Genomic DNA, 16,771 nt, shown 5'->3' on the forward strand with positions numbered 1-16,771 from the left:
AATTAAGCCCTCTTTCAAATGGATGTTGTTGGGGAATGTGAGACAGCTGGGGTTCCCCGGCTGCTTGGGGGGAGGGTGGAGTTCAGCAGCTCAAACAGCTCAGCCCTGGCTCCCAAACCACACACCCCTCTCAGCCAAACCAAAGCCCTAGGCCAACTGGACCCACCCACCTTTTTACACTGCGCCCTGGGGTCTCCCTCAGTTCCCAGTCACCTTGGCGAAGGTCCTCTCCTAACCTCTAACCTTTGACAGGGCTCCCGCCGAGGGTGGTGGGCTCTGCATCACCACCAGGTCCGCACAGCTGCCCGACTGGCCTCTGGCGGAGTGTCAGGTGCCCCTGTGAAGCCCGTGAGGCTTGTTCTCCGAGGGCAGCGGGAACCTGAGGGCACACCACTCACTGGCTCCCGCGCCGACTGGTTAGAACAGGGGAAACTGTAAACCCATTTTCAGGGAGTGACAGAGGTAGAGAGCCGCTCAGTTCTTGCTGATAACTGGCCCCCCCTCCCCTCCCCCCTCCCCCTCCCCCTCCCGTCCCCGTCCCCTCTCTTCCCCTCCCCCTCCCCTCCCATCCATCTTCTCCCGTCTCCCCTCCCCCTCCCCTCCCCCTCCCATCCATCTTCTCCCGGCATCCCCTCTGCTCTCCTCTCCTTCCTCCTTCCCCTTCCCCTTCCATGTCTCCTACCTTCTCCCCTCCCTCCCCCCTCCCTCTTCCCACCTGTATTGTATTGGGCACCACCTCCTGTGCAGACACTGAGCTAGGAGGTGGGCATACAGCAGTGAGCAAAGCCAACCTGGACCTGTCTTCAGAGTGCACAGTTTGTTGGGGGAGATATTAACCTAATAATCACACAAATCAAACGCTGACACACACATAAAGGTTGGAAGGAAGGGCCCATTGGGCAACAAGAGGTTCTAATTTAGAGGGTCCTTGAAGAGCACTTGGCCAAACAAGGTGATACTGAGGTGGAGGCTTGAAGGCTGAGAGGAGCTCCAGGTGAGGAGCAGAGAGAAGGCTCTGGGTGAGGAGGTGCACCTGGGAGGAGTGAAAGGTGGTCAGTGATTGGGGGGGAGGGGGAATCTAGCCCCTCCCCCAACAATCTCCATGGCGTTTCCGCCTCTTCCCACCGAAGCCAGGCCCCCGAGGAGAGATACACTCCCCGGAAAAACAGGGGATGCCGTGCAAATACAGCCTCACGTCACCTGCTCTCAACCCTCTTCCCTCCTGCTGCGTCTACCTGGTCAAAAATGATGAATCTGCTGTCGGTGGGCTGGGGGCGGGGTTTATTCTAAGATCTTGGGAAGGCACTGCTGAGGTTTGACTAGGGTGAGACACACCCAAGTGATGTTATGACACCGCTGATGGGTGAGGGGCGAACGACGTGGGAGCCCTTTTGAGCCGAGTGGCCCCGGGAACTTAGGTCCAAGGTGAGATGGATCCCTTTCCTCCCAGGGGCTGTCTTGGTGGACGTGGTGGTGGGGATTGGCTGGAGCTGGAACGTGGGGACCCAGGCCAGCGCACTTGGCGCCAGCCCTGGTTTTGATGGTGAGGAAGGGCCCCCCGAAAAGCCCTGCCAGGGCCCTAGATTTGGGGACGCACTTCCTCTTCCCCAGCCCTCCCTTCCCCTCCCCCCCCCCCACCGCGAGGCCCCTTCTATTTATAGCGCTTCCTCTCCAGATCTCTGCACTTGAAAAGTGTCCTTGAAACACACACACAAGAGAAAAAAAATTCTGAAAAATGTCAAACCACAGGTCCTTTCCCCACTCTTCTTTTTAAGTTTCTAGGTTTGTACTATTCCTGGTTGACCCTAAAGTAGACAGGGTCAAATGGGTGCCCCGAGTTTTAATGGTTCAGAAGGTGCTGGTTGTTGGGTCCTGGCTCTGGCAGCCTCCTGGGGACCAACTCAAGGGGCAGGGGACTTGAGATCCTTTCTCGTGGGTAAAGTACGGGGCCACAAACACACAGCCCCATCTAGCCTGTAACTTTGACAAGATCAGCGGCAGTGATCTCAGGTGGTGAGATGGAAGTTGGAAAGTACACTGAATTGGAAGCCAGGATGTCATGGTCTAGTTCAAGCTGTGTTTAGAAACATCACTTACATCTCTGAGTGTACCTTCCACTCTGTAAATTTAAAAAGTTGGACTAGACCTGTGTTTTACAAGCTTTTTTGACCCAGAGCACACACACCCGTAACAAAAGTCCCATGAAATATTCAATAGTATTTGTTTATTGTGACGCATTTTTTTTAATATTCTGTTCCATTTTTTAAAAAAATTTTGATCATGACCAACTAAAATAATTTCAAAACCTACTATAAATGGTTAAAATAGTAAATTTTATGTTATGTATATTTACTATAATAAAAAAATCGAAAAACCCATCGTGAATTTTACAATGGCTGAAAAATATTGGACTACACAATCCCTGAGTTCTCCTCCAATTATTATTTTTAAAATCTAATTGTGCAATCATAGAGGAAAAGTGCCTCTTTGATAAAACGTTCATTAAGCTTAAATTTTTTTCAGATAATTAAAAATGTTTTCTCCCTTGCTCTCTTTTTCTCTTTTAAATATCAACTAAGTATGGCATCAACTAAAACTGCACCCATGCATACTCTGTGGCCCAGCAATATCTGCCCTGGGCATATCCCAAAGGAAATGAGTGCATGTGTTCACCCAAAGATGTGCTCAGGAATGTCTGTAGCAGCACTATTTATAACAGCCTCAGCTGGATACAACTCAGATGTTCATCAGCAGGAAAATGAATAAATAAGTACTGATCTATCCCAGCAAAGGAATAAAGACAGCAGTGGGAGTGAATGAACTACAGCTATTAACAGTATGGATGAGTTGCACCAAAACACTGTTGAGCAAAAGAAGCCAGAGCTGGAAGAACACATACCATGTGATTCCATTTATATCAAGTTCAAAACCAGGCAAAAATAATCTAGTATCATTACTAACATAGTAACCCTGGGAGGTAGTGACTGGATGGGGCTGCTGGGGTGTAGAGACTGTTCTGGGCTTTTTATCTAGTTGCTAGTACATGGGTACATTTTGTAGGAGTTCAGAATGAACCATCCCCCCCAAATGTGTCACTTTTGCATGAGGATTATTTTGAGCTAAAGGCAATCGATACCCTGCGGGTTCTAGAGAAATTACTGCCCCTCCCCTAACTACTTAGAAGAATTTCATTTGTGGATTTTTCCCAGAAAAAGAGTTGTTACCAGAGTTACCTTTTACCAAAGTGGCTCCATCTGTATGTCAGGGAAAGCACATCTAATTACCCAACATCTGCTCTTCTTCTTATCCCCACATGAATGACCCTCCCGTCCTTGGAAACCCCAGGTCCTGATCGCATTCCTCAGCTCAGGATGGCGTATGGACCTCATCTTACCTTTCTGTCTCTGACCATCTCATGTATGTGTGGGTCTCTGACCTTCTCCTGTATGTGGGGCTCCTGTATATACGAAACTAAATGTGATTTTCTCCTGTTAATCTGTCTCATGTCAATTTAATTCTTAGACCAGCCAGAAGAACCTAGAAAGGTAGAGGAAAGTTTTCTTCCACATCCTCATCATTGATCTCTGGGAAACCTCCCTGACTACTTGGGACCGGGACAAGCATCCCCTCGGGTGGTCCCTTAGTGCCCTGAACTCACCCTCTCAGGTGCGTCTTGTCTCTCCATAGAGGTCGCCTGCCTGCTCATCTGTCCATTTCACCAGAAGGAAGGACTCTGTCGCTGTTTTATCTCTAGCTGGTTCTGGAAGTTCAGCATAATGTAGACGTTCACTCCACATGAGGGAATAAATAGGTTATTCACGTGTCTAGAAGTCTATCAAGGATTAGATGGATTTTAAAAAGGAGGAAGAAACAAATACATCTGTAACCACTCCCAATCCTTCTCCTCCTCCATCATTAAAAAAAAAAAAAAAGGATAAAAGGCATTAGTTTTACAGACCCCCACTCCCCTCCCCCAGCAGTGGCTGTACCCGGAACTAAGCCACGTGGTACCTCTCTGCTTATGCTTGGGGCTGAAGATGCTCATGGAACAGAGACGAGCAAACCACAGAGATGAGATAGGGGCACACCCCTGCTTCCCTTGGGCAGGCACAGATCACATCAGAAATCAATGCCCTGTGAAGCTGCTTTAAGGGTAACACCCAGGGTGGTCGCCAAGCTCAGACATCACCAGCCACAGCTGCAGTGGCTCCACCCGCCCCAGAAACAGCAGCACCGAGTCCTTTGTGTCCTTCAGATCTGGGTGACACTATCCCTTGGCCACCTCCTTAATTTCCAGCCCCGCCTGCAACCTCCTTGAAATTGAACCTATCAGAAGAAGCACCTAGATCTTTGATGCAATTGGCTGTGTGGCCTTAGACAAATCACTTAACTTCTCTGAGCCTCATTTTCCTCATCTGTAAAATGGGACTAATAGTGCTTCTTTGTCGATGAACTGAGGTATAGATAAATATATAATAGTTAAGAGTGACAGAGAGTAAGTCCTCAATCAAGGGTGCCACTACTATTACTGTCATTGCTATTGATTTTCTGGGCCAGGTGGGAGGTGACAAATATTATAGATTACAAGGAAGGAAGTTGTCAAGCCACCTTGAGAAGGAATCAGGACAGTAAGTGGGTCAGGGAGTCGTACCATAGGTCCAAATCCTAGCCTTTGGGGGACAATATTTGCTGAGTCATCATGTGTTTGGGGCTGAGAGGAGGTGTGTGTAGGGATTAAAGGGCACTGCATTGTGAGGGGAGCCCTGAAAAGGAACCAGGAGCCGGGGGTTCTGGTCCCATCTTGCTGGAGAAAGCCAGGAGGCTTTGGGAAAAAAAAAAAAAAATCCCATGTGTCAGTTTCTCCACTTGGAAGACAAAAATGTCAGACTAGATCAAGGGTTCTCTACCTTTTCTTGTGCCGTGGATCCTTCAGGTGAATCTAAGCACCTTCCTCAGGGTGATGGTTTAAAATGTATGAAGTAAAATACATAAGATGACAAAAAACAACTCATGTTAAAATACAGTTATCTAAATGTTAAAAACCAGATTTCTAATATGATGTTCCTTCCACATGATTATTAAGTAATAACAACTGTCATCTCAAAGCAGTGATGAGCAAACACATTTCAAGGTACTTGAATCACCTGTAATGGGCTGTGAAGAGAGTCATGATTTCTGTCAGTGACAGAGTCACAGGTACACTTCACTGCACTGTGACCGCCTGCCAGGGACTAGGCTGACAGGTTGCAGTTAGAGCCTAGTGAAAATAAAGAGGTAATTGTTCTCCCACCCAGCTTCACAGGCCTCCTGAATCCTGGCCTCCCAGGGACTAGGCCATGTCTCCCACACCTTCCACTGTAGCAGCCCCTGTAGAAAAAAGAGCCGCTGCACTTCCTACCGCTGAGGAACTCAACAGGTGGTTGAAATGAAACACCCCTGCCCAAGAAATGACTGGAGAACAGCCCCTGAGAGCGTGAAATCCCGTGCACAGTACAGGTGGTAAGCACAGGACGGCGGCCAGTGAGGGCTGCTACTTACACTGGACAAGATCATAAAAGGGCAGGAGAGATGGTAACTTTGTAAGGGATCCGCTAGGTTCCAGGCCAAGCACGTGCTAGGGGACTGCGCGATGTGTTTCTATGAACACAAGGAGAGCCCACCATGTACTTTCCAGTCACGTGTACACACGAAGGGGACCAGAATATGCCACCCACATGTGCCACTTTGGCATAAGGATTATTTTGAGCTGAAGGCAACTAAGAAAAATAGCAGAAAGAGAAGGAAAAAATATCTCTGCCTTCTTCCTATTTGGCTAAAAGCAGGGTAGAAATTTCCATTTGTAAAGGCATTTTGCCCTCCTTACCAGGAAGACAGCAACTCTTAATCATCTGAGAGGACTCTAGACTCTTAGTCCAGAGCCAACAGAGAGGAAGGTGCGTGATAAAACCTTACTAGACAGCCCTCAATCTTCTACTCCTTTCCCCATCTATTACGGCATCCCCACACCCCCTCCCTGCTTTCCTCTGTCTTGTTAGTTTCCACCACTTACCACTCTTTGTTTTGTTTTTTTTAAACAAATTATTTATTTATTTATTTTTGGCTGCGTTGGGTCTTCGTTGCTGCGTGCGGGCTTTCTCTAGTTGCGGCAAGCAAGGCTACTCTTCGCTGTGGGCTTCTCATTGCGGTGGCTTCTCTTGCTGCAGAGCATGGGCTCTAGGTGCATGGGCTTCACTAGTTGTGGCATGTGGGCTCAGTAGTTGCGCTCGTGGGCTCAGTAATTGTGGCACACGGGCTTAGTTGCTCTGCGGCATGTGGGGTCTTCCTGGACCAGGGATCGAACCCGTGTCCCCGGCATTGGCAGGCGGATTCTCAACCACTGCGCCACCAGCAAAGCCCTACCACTCTTTGTTAAAATGCTGTATAAACTCATTCCTATCCACTTTGGTTCCTCACTTCTTTTCTGTGAAGCCTCCCGGGCCAAGTCAGAGTAAAAATGTTAACATCAGATAAAATGTGTGCGCCTTTCTCCTGTTTGTTCATCCTGTTCGTTAGTCTTTTGTCCAAATAATTGACACAACTGCAGCCACTAAACCCAGGAGGGCAGAGGAAAAGTTTCCCCTCCCAGCACACACAGGTACGTTATGTGTTCCTGGCTCGAAGCTGGCGCTCAGTAAACACCTGTTGAACGACCCATGAGTGAACAGTGTGGGGTGAGGGTATTCCACAGTTTGTTGCCCTTCGTAGGCCTCCTAGTCTGCCCTTTTAGTGGGAGAGCCCTAAATGTCTTGAGGACACGAAGGAAGGTTCTCCTGGGGTGTGCCATCTGTGTGTAAGTCAGGCACCTCTGGAAACCGCATTAGTTCTTCCTTCTGGGCCGTGGGAGGGAAGTTTATGGTAAAAGGTGCCGGTAAGACAGGGCTTCTTTACCAAACTTCTCTCCAACCGATCTGGAGCTTTGGGGGACATCTTTTAGGGACCAATCTACACAAGGGAAAAATGGGGTCCCATGGCCTTCATCAGTGGGAGGTCAGTTAGGGGGGCGTGTTGACCCAAATTCTAGACAGGGGAGGGGTGGCGGGGAACCGAGGCGTGAGGGATGTCTCGCCAGACACAGAGCTCAGCGGTGGGGCTGGGGTCCAAGGCCGGGCTGGAGAGCCGGCTGCTGACTGAAGCACCTTCCTTCTGCGTGCAGAGAACGCTCAGAAAGAAGCTCACGCTCATATCCCTGGGGCGGCAACTTGGCAGCGTTACAGCCCTGATCTGGGGTGGGTCTGATGCCTCATTGACTCGCCAGCTGTGTGGTAGGGAAACGAGGGGGGCGCGGGGAGGAGGGGTGGCTGGGGAACACGCTGGTTTCACCTGCCGTCCAGCCACCGCCAAGTGCAGCCCTTGGGAGTGCGGCCCATCAGAGCTGCACGTGGGCTTTCGGGCTCCGTTAGAGCACCTTGCCTGGATCTCAAACCCAGGGAATCCCGAGCCAGGCCGAGTCTCCCCTCGCTTCCCGACCCCCAGCCTGAGCTTGGCAGGGTCCCCAGACGGCACTTCTTGCTTTACTTCGCTCATCACCCCCTCATGGGGGGAGGGGAGAGGGGGGAGAGAATGCTGGCTGCTTTTGAAGTTCCTGACTCTGGTGGCTTGGGAGTAACATCTCTGGCCTAAGTCCCTGCCTGTGGGGGGCACAGAAATGGAACAGAAGGGAAACCGGTTCCTAGAGCAACATCCCCCCACTCCCTCCTTCTCGGGAGGCGTGGGAGACAGGCCTGCGTGGGAGGCCATGTGTCTGAGCGAGCTGGTCCTGTGGCAGGGAGATCACCTTGGCTGATACCCTGGGTGGTTTTTTTTCGCTTTCTTTTTTTTTCAGCAGGGGTGGGTGAAGGGAAGAAAAGTGTGGAGCCTAGTGCGGTGCACTGATTCAATTTCTGCAGAGGGGAGAGTGCTCGGGGCGCCTTCGATGCTCCAGGGCCCCCTGGGAAGGCAGCTGGCCGCGGCACGAGATCCGCCAGCCTCCCTGGCGTCACCCTTGGTGAGCGAGGTAAGCCGACCAGAGGTGAGTCTTTTCAGGCATCGCGGGAAGGACGTGCCTCGCTGGGGCTCAGAGAGAAGGGCTCAGATTGTTCTGCTCTTCACACACCCTCTCTTTCTGCTTCTGTTGGGACCAGGTAGAGCATCCCTATCGACCCCAGCCACCAGCCAGGACCCCTGCCGTGCCTGACTGGGCAGAAGGACACGTCAGGCCAGAAGGACCAAAGGTCAGTGTCAGTCTCATGTCACGAAGCAAAACCCGCTGACAGAACTGGGCTGCTTTTACTGGATCACACCCTGGGGTGCAGACCCTTAGAACCTTCTGGAAAGTCTCTGGATCATTCTTCCCTACATGGCTGCACTAATTGATAACCCCTAACAGGGGCACACCTGGCCCTCCACAGTCACAGCTGGGTGAGTCTCAAACGGCACATACTCTTGTGAGTGGGAAATGCATCAGGAGCTTCATATTAAGACGTAAAAGACTGTAAGGGAGGGGACATGTCCCTTCTTCCCTTCTGGCTTCTTTGGCTGGCCTAGTCACAAAATTGACAAGAGACAGATTAACAGGAGAAAAACAAACAAAAGCTCAATAACGTGTATACGTGGGAGAGACCCAGGAAAACTGAGTAACTCGCCAAAATGGGCGAAACCATCACCTTAAATGCTTTCCTCAGCTGAAGACAACAGAAGATGTTAGGAGTGGGGGAGCTAGAGATGAGAGGCGAGCGGGAAAAGCACAGTAAACAAGGGTAAGGTAGCTCTGCAGATTTAAGTCCTTGCCTTCTGCATTGACTAGAGTTTCTACAGATTGAGTCATTACCCCTCTTCTTGGTACGACAGGGGAGACACTCTTACAAATATAAGTGTCTTTTACAAAGGGTAACTTCTATTTGGTTTTCAGAGCTTCTTCTGTGCCTGTGCTTTCTTAAAAATAACCAGCTTAAAAGAATCCTTAGGCCAAACAGGTGTATTTTGGGGTGGCAGATTCTGCTCCCCTACAAACCAACAGTGGGTCATTTCCTAAGAGCAGATGGGATGGAGTTGGAGAAATGGGATACTTTGCGCTTGTGGGGGGAGAACCCGGGGGCGGGGATGACGGGGCAGAAAGGGGCCGAGGAGCATACCTTCAGCAGGTGTGGGCCAGAGCCCACGGTGCGCAGACCAACCGAGCGGGCAGGCACTGGGCAGTCGGTGCTCCTGCTGGGGAAGGGACGTTCACGCGGAGGTCTGCACCCGCATCGATAAGCAGGGGGATGGGCTGGACCAGCAGGAGGGACAGAGCGGCAGGTCCGAGGAGTCAGGGCCCCTCTCTCGACGGCTCCTCATTTGGGTCTGATCTCCCCGGACTCACAGCTGTGACAGCACCCGCCTGCCCCTCTTCGGGATGTGGATGTGACTTCTCCGTGGGTGCCCTGGGAAGAGGGACCACGGGGCTCCCAGCATCACCCACCATCCAGACAGCTTGTTTTGTGCCAAATACCAAAACAGGAAGATTAGGAGAGGCCCGAGGGGCACGGGGTTACGGGGGTTGCTAGGGCGCTGAGGGGTGAGTCACGGGGAGCAGGTACCTGAGTTGCCCTCAGATGCTGGAGCACCAGGTGCAGGGGCTGCCACAGAGACCGGAGGTTTCGGGGAGGAAGTGGCGCTTGGTGAGGCCTCGGGGCTGTGCGGTGTACCCGGTGCCCTGGGCTGCGGGCCGGTGTGTGGTTTGCCCTGGGGAAGAGGCCCAGGAAAGTCAGGAAGCGGGGGACGCTTGCTCAGGGTGGGGTTTCCTTAGGAGCCAGTCCCACCCCTGTGCCCAGTGAGTCCTGAACAGACAGGAAAAGGGACACAGAAAGTTCCAACAGGCGTCAAACCACTGCTCTGTGACTGATTGCTAGTGATTCCAGCGGCTGAGTCGACCTGTGGCTGAGACCCTCCTGAGCTAAACTGGCCCCTTGAGACACCCTCCTCGCCCTGCTGGGGGCACAGAGCCCATCCCCGCAGCTCCCACCTCAGTGCGACCTGAGGACCGGATTGTTCAGTGAAGGGATGAATCAGAAGAGCCTTCCCTCTGAATTCGGAGCTGGCAGGACCCCTGGGAGAGCGTAACTACCTACCTATCTCTATCTAGCTATCTATTCATCTATCTCTATCTGACTGTCTAGTCACCATCTCTATATCTTTCTAATCTATTATTTATCTATCTACCATCTATTTACCTACCCACCTATCTAACCATCTATCTATCTAATCATCCTCACTATATCGGCTCCATCTATCCACCCATCCATCCATCATCCTGAGGTTCAAAGGACTTTTCAATGTTCCTCTCTCTACTGTTCAGATGGACTTTTCTTACTTTCCATTTGAATGGAGGCCTCTTCTCCACCTGCAGAGACTAGACAGAGCTCTCTATGCATAGGTTGCAATGAGGCATAATCTACAGCAGGATCCCTACTAGCTAGCCCCAAATTGGTAAAGGAGGGAACAGCTGTGTCCTGACTCAAGTGAGGTTTTGGGGCTCATGGAGCTGGTGCCCTTCAAGCCAGCACGTGACTGCAGAAGTTCAGCACCTCCACCTGTATCTCTGGTCCCGTGAGCTACTGTGGCCCTTGGGTAAACTGCACACCCACTGCAATCACAGTGCTCACGTGTGCATCACAGGGACAGTCACTCAGGCTCCACCTGCTGCACCGAGAGCATTGGTTTTCTCCAGGTACATGCCCAGGAGTGGGGTTGCTGGGTCATATGGTAGCTCTATTTTTAGTTTTTTGAGGAACCTCCATACCGTTCTCCATAGTGGCTGCACCAATTTACATTCCCATCAACAGTGTAGGAGGGCTCCCTTTTCTCCACATCTGGAATCTAGAAAAATGGTACAGATGAACTTATCTGCAAAACAGAAATAGAAACAGATGTAGAGAACAAACTTATGGATACCAAGGGGGGAAGTGGGGGTGGGATGCGTTGGGAGATTGGGACTGACATGTACACACCACTATGTATAAAATAGATAACTAATGAGAACCTACTGTAGAGCACAGGGAACTCTACTCAACACTCTGTGGTGAACTAAATGGGAAGGAAATCCAAAAAAGAGGGGATATATGTATATGTATAACTGATTCACTTTGCTGTACAGCAGAAACTAACACAACACTGTAAAGCAACTATACTCCAATAAAAATTTTTAAAAATAATAAAAAAATAAAAGATAATGATAGTAGTAGTGGTAGTAGTAATAGAACAGTAATCATAATAGTAATAATGTCTAACACATTAAAAAAAAAAGAAGATATATAAATGGCCAATAAACCTGTGAAAATGTGCTCACTGTCAGTAGTCATTAGGCAAATGCCAATTTAAACCACAAGAAGACACCCCTGCACACCCACCAGACTGGTTCACCTGAAAAAGACTGACCATGCCCAGGGCTGGCGAGGATGAGGTGCCATGGGAATCCCATACACTGCTGGGAGTACGCAGAGCGGCTGCTTTGGCAAAGTGTTGGCCAGGACCTGCCAAAACGAAACGTGCAGAACCTGTGACTCACCAGCCCCACTCCTAGCTATGTACAGTACTCAGCAAAATAGATATTTATGTGTCACCAAAGACACGTGAAAGAACATGCATAGCTGAACTTGATATAACAGAAGTGTTCACCAACAGTAGGATGGATGTAAATAGGTGGTGATGCACACATACAACGGACTATCATACAGCAAAGAGAAGGAACAAACCGCAACTACACCACACCACAACTACACTACAGCGTGGGTGAATCTCACAAACCAATGCTGACCCAAAGAAGCTCTGTGTGTGAGAATACACATACCCAAGGCGTAGGATTTCATTAACTTAAAGTTCAGAAGCAGACATACTGAGTTGTGATTTTAGAAGTTAGGATACTGATTACCCTTGAGTGGAGGTAGAGGCTGGGCGGGGGGCAAAGGAGAGCTTCTGGGGGTGCTGGTGAGGTGTCTCCTAATCTGGGGGCCAATCACACAGACGTGTTCACTTTATGAAAATCGTCAAGCTCTACTTTTATGATTTGTGCACATTTTTGCATGTGTGCTGTGATTTGTAAATGGCTGCAAATTCTTTGACCTTCCTCCTATTGAGAGGTGGGAGCTATGTCTCCTCTTCTTGATTCTGGGTGGGCTTGTGACTCACTTATAACAGTAGAAGGCGGACATGATGATACCACACTTCCCAGGCCAGCTTAGAAAAGGTGATGCAGTGTTTTTGAGTACAGTGTGTTAATAGAAAATCTGAGGGTCAGTAAGGCCGACAGATCAGGAGACGATTGCTGTTGAGAAAGAGAGCTTGTTACTTACAGACCCCAAGAAGAGGGGCCATGCCACATCACGGGGGGCCACAGGGGGAGAGCTGGGGTTGGTCAGGAGACAGAGCGAGAGGAGCAGAAATGTGGGCAAGAGCCTTTACTGTGGTTTCGGTGGAAGGGAACAGGCAAGGCAGGGTCAGCAGGCTTAGGATTGTTTGAATCATCTCAGGGGGCTCTGGGACAGAGGGGCTGCCCCTGGTACCTGGCCCTGGGTTGATTAGGGCAGGTGGTGGGAGTGGTTGGTTTGCATTTGAAAAGTACACTCAAGGAACTGCTTAACCCAGGGAAGGGCAGCCCCTCCAGGGTCAGCCAGGCCCCAAGATATCAGAGCACTAGAATATAGAAAATAAAACACATGGTTAATAGCTGGAGATTCTACCTAGTTTCTGGGACACCTTCTTTTGGAGCCTCAACCTACTGTGTAAGAAACTGAGGTACGTGCAGGCCACCATGTTGTGAGGAAGCCCCCGTCTCACGAGGAACCCTTGTGCAGGTGCCGTAGCTGACAGCCCAGTTGAGGCTCCAGCCAAAAGTCAGCGCCAACCACCACTCATTTGAGTAAAATCACCTCCAGATGGTCCCAGCCCCGCCACTGAGTAACCCTCAGCTGTTGATTCTTCCCAGCTGAGGCTCCCAACAGTGGAGAGCAGAGAAAAGCCAACCCCGCTGTGTCCTGTTCAAAACCTGACTGTGAAAATAATACAGTGTTTTAAGTTGCTAAATTCTGGGGGTAATTTGTTACATAGCAACAGTGAGTGGAACAGTATGTCACACTTCCACATAAATTTACTTAAAAAGAGGTAGGCTTATATGTACCACATCTTCTTTATCCATTTACAAAACAGAAACAGACTTACAGATATTGAAAACAAACTGATGGTTACCAAAGGGGAAACATTGGGGGAAGGGATAAATCAGGAGCTTGGGATGAACATATACACACTCCTATACATAAGATAACCAACAGGACCTACTGTAAAGCACAGGGAACTCAATCTGTGATAACCTATATGAGAAAAGAATCTAAAAAAAGAATGAATATATGTATAACTGAATCATTTTGCTGCACACCTGAAACTAACACAACATTGTAAATCAGCTATAATCCAATTAAATTAAAAAAAAAGATATATGCTTTTCACAGGCATGTGGCTTCAGCAAATTATTAAGTATTACTCGATAGAGGCATAACCCCACAGATACAATATTACATTTTAATTTTCTGTCTCCCCAAGGACCTCTATGACATGGCTTCCTGCACGGCTGAGCCAAACAGCCTCGTCCACCACGCCAACTCCTGCCTTCCTCACCACCCACCCCGGGTGGCCAGCGTGATGCTCTCTTTGTTCTACACAGCCCTCTTGGTCTTCGGCACCCTGGGAAACATCCTTGCCCTTCGCCTTGCTTATCAAAAGGGCAAGAAGATCAACTCAACAAATGTCTACCTGGTCCACCTGGCAGTGTCCGACCTCCTGTTCACCCTGGCCCTGCCCGGAAAGATCGCCTACTACGTGCTGGACTTCAGCTGGCCTTTCGGTGAAGGGTTCTGCAGGCTGACGGCCTTCATATTCTACGTGAACACCTACTCAGGGATCTACCTGATGGCGTGCGTGAGCGTGGACCGTTATGTGGCTGTGGTCCGCACCCACCAGTGTCCCCGGCTCCGCAACCCCGGGCGGGCCAGGCTCATCTGCGTGGCTGTGTGGGTCCTGGTGTCTCTGCAGACGGCGCCCCTGCTCTTGCTCCCCATGACCAAGCTCGTGGCCGGCAGGCTGACCTGCATGGAGTTCGACAGCGTCCAGCCGGTGCTCACGCTGCCCATCGTGGTCCTAGTGACCTCCGCTCTGAGCTTCTGCGGGCCGCTGGGCATCATTCTCTTCTGCTACGTGAACATCACCGTGAAGCTGTGCAGGATGGCCCGGGACAACCCTCTGACAAGCAGGAAGGGGCACCACCGCAAGGCCTGCCTGCTCACCCTGGTGGTGCTGGTGGCCGTGCTTGTGTGCTTCGTCCCCTACCACTTCAACGTCATCCAGTTCATGGTGAGAAAGGTGCTCCACCAGCCAACCTGCCCCGAGCAGAGGGCTTTCAAACTGTGCCTTCAGCTCACGGTGTGCCTCATGAACTTGAACTGCAGCATCGACCCCATCATTTACTTCTTCGCGTCGATGCGTTACAGGAAATGGCTCCGCAGCATTTGGAAGCGCAAAGCCTCAGCCTCCTCCTCCTCCTCCCCTCCGGGAAAAAGTTCCTCCGAAGCACAGAATATCAACCGGACTGGAGGCCCCTCGCCCTTAGAGGAGAATGAGGTCTAAGAGGTCACGGGCTTTAAGACTGCATCTGGGGGTAGGGGGTCCAGGGTTGGGGGCCCAAAGCTTATACAATTTTGGGGGTGGGTGGGTTCTTTAAGAAAAGAATACAAAACAGTAGATGCAAAATTAGGTACAAGGTCTTGGATGGTAAGTGAGGAGCCCAGAAGCTTGCACTCATTAGCTTTACGGTGAACCTACCTCTGATGTATCCTAATAAACGCCACTGCGTCCTTGGCCTCTGAAGGGTGTGCGGTTTCTTCCAGGAAAAGAGTATTTTCACAGCAAATGCAGTCACAACCGAAAGAATCATTGGCTGAGTAAAAGATCCACAATTTAGACAAGGTTTCCAAATTGGGGTGGCAAGTTGTTGTAAAGAGCAAAAATACTCCCCCCCAAAAAAACAAAATTTCTAAAAGCTTGGCACTAATGTTTACAAAAATGCCAAGGTTTTCCTGAGAAAGTCAGAAAACATGGGGAGGCCGCACGCACTCCAAGTTATTGGCCCAGCCGCCTCCGGGGTCGGGGAGTGGGGTGAGAGACTGGGTGGGGTGCGCTTTTGTAGGAGAGTCTGAACCTGGTGCAGGGGGTACACATTCCTGTGACGTGTGTGACTGGGGACACTGCTGGGGGAGAAAGTCAGGAAAGTGGGCACGAGCTTTTCATTTGCTTTGTGTGTGTCAGAAAGTGCTTATCCATGGGAGTGTTGTTTCCATTCCGCCAAAACAAACCTTTCCGGCGCTTTCTTGAGTTTAAAACAAGGCACAGAGCTTTTCCACTTGGGCGATTTTGAGTTCTGTAAAATAAAACACGCATTTCCCTGCCAACGTGCGGGGAGCACCAGGGCCAGCGTGACGTCTGTCTCCGCGGCACAGGCCCAAAGCAACGTGCTCACGGCCTCCACGGCCCCCCGCCCCGCCCCGCCCCGCCCCCCAGAGCTCCAGCTTCAGACAGGTCCTCCCCGAGGTCATCCCCGGTCCCTGATCTCCAGCGACCGCCTTCCGCTCCAGACGATCAGCTTCCTCCACCTCACAATTTCCAGGTTTGGGGCACTTGACTCTTCCGTGCAGAGCTTCGCAGTGGCTCTCTTGAGAGGGGACCGTCTCACGGGGCGCCCAGACGGTCAGCTCCCGAGAGACGCCGGGGGCACAGGCTCCTCCTCGCAGCCCCCTGCAGCACAGTCCCTGTTACTCCCGGGATGGGGGTTGGCGCTCAGTCCGCCCGCACTGGTTTGAGCTGATGAGCATCCTTCCTCGCACGCTGCTGTGTCCCAGGAGAAGCTCTCGGGGGCTCACGTCGAGGCTCTGGATGCGCTTTTCTTCCATCCTGCCCCCGTCTCTGGCTCCGCTGGGCTCGGGGCAGGGAGGACACTCAGCTCCAGAGTGACCCACAGACACGGGGCTGTGGCCCCTGTGGTAAGACAGGTCCCAGCACTGAACGTCGATCCTGGGGACGTGGTGCTCGCGGTGGAGGGTGCTTCCTGCCTGCGGCTGGGGCAGGAATGGTGTTTAAAGGCTGGAAGAATTTGGAATTCTGCTCTTGGGGGTCTGTGGATTGAAGGTGCAGAACCTCAGCTGAAAGGTCCATCTCTGCACCCTGAGTACCTCTCCCAGGAGCCCACAGCTCATGTCCACACCTGGCTGGGGTGAAACGCTCACACTCACACCCTGTTTGCACTGACCCAGCCCTCATCAAAGGGCATGGAGGTGGCAGGAGAGGGCCTGGCCAGCCCGCAGTTTGCTGCCCTCACAAGCAGGGGCTCCCTCCGCGGAGAGCGGCCAGGCCAGCAGGGCTGCAGACCTGTGTGACTCCGGACGCTACAAATCCTTCTTGGCCGTCCTCCCAAGCGCTTCTCGCCGCCTGTCCACGCTGCACGCCGGGCTCCTCACATCCAAAGCCGCTTGGGGCTGCTTTGTGCTGAGCACCTGGAAACAGGAAGGAGGAAGTCACATCCGGAGGGCATCTGGGAACAAAACAGGATCAGGAAAGAGGACGAGATGGTGAGCTCCGGCCGGAAGCAGCAACAATGGGTCGGGGAGAGCCGAGCCGAGGTGCACCACCGGCTTCCAGCACTGCCGCAGGAGGAGGGTGATGGCTCTGTATTCAGACA

At 51.3% G+C, this 16,771-nt stretch overlaps 2 protein-coding genes across 2 annotated transcripts in view; one reads left to right on the plus strand and one right to left on the minus strand.

The window, feature by feature from the left end:
* The window catches only part of LOC309647392 (uncharacterized protein), a 64,320-nt gene that overhangs the window by 37,406 nt on the left and 10,143 nt on the right, over positions 1-16,771 (minus strand). The window contains exons 2-5 of the mRNA XM_082434731.1: positions 11,416-11,525; positions 10,796-10,872; positions 9,594-9,738; positions 5,145-5,257 (exon numbers count right to left, since the gene is read on the minus strand). Of these exons, the coding sequence (XP_082290857.1) occupies positions 5,204-5,257; positions 9,594-9,738; positions 10,796-10,872; positions 11,416-11,525 (386 nt within the window). The 3' untranslated portion in view covers positions 5,145-5,203. The remainder of the gene's footprint in view (positions 1-5,144; positions 5,258-9,593; positions 9,739-10,795; positions 10,873-11,415; positions 11,526-16,771) is intronic.
* LOC309647366 (G-protein coupled receptor 183-like) lies at positions 11,520-15,552 on the plus strand. The gene has a single exon (XM_082434687.1). It carries the CDS (start codon positions 13,600-13,602, stop codon positions 14,665-14,667), a length of 1,068 nt encoding a protein of 355 aa, XP_082290813.1. The 5' UTR covers positions 11,520-13,599; the 3' UTR covers positions 14,668-15,552.

The sequence above is a fragment of the Balaenoptera physalus genome, assembly GCF_965194825.1.
Source record: "Balaenoptera physalus genome assembly, chromosome: 18".
Lineage (NCBI taxonomy): Eukaryota > Metazoa > Chordata > Mammalia > Artiodactyla > Balaenopteridae > Balaenoptera > Balaenoptera physalus.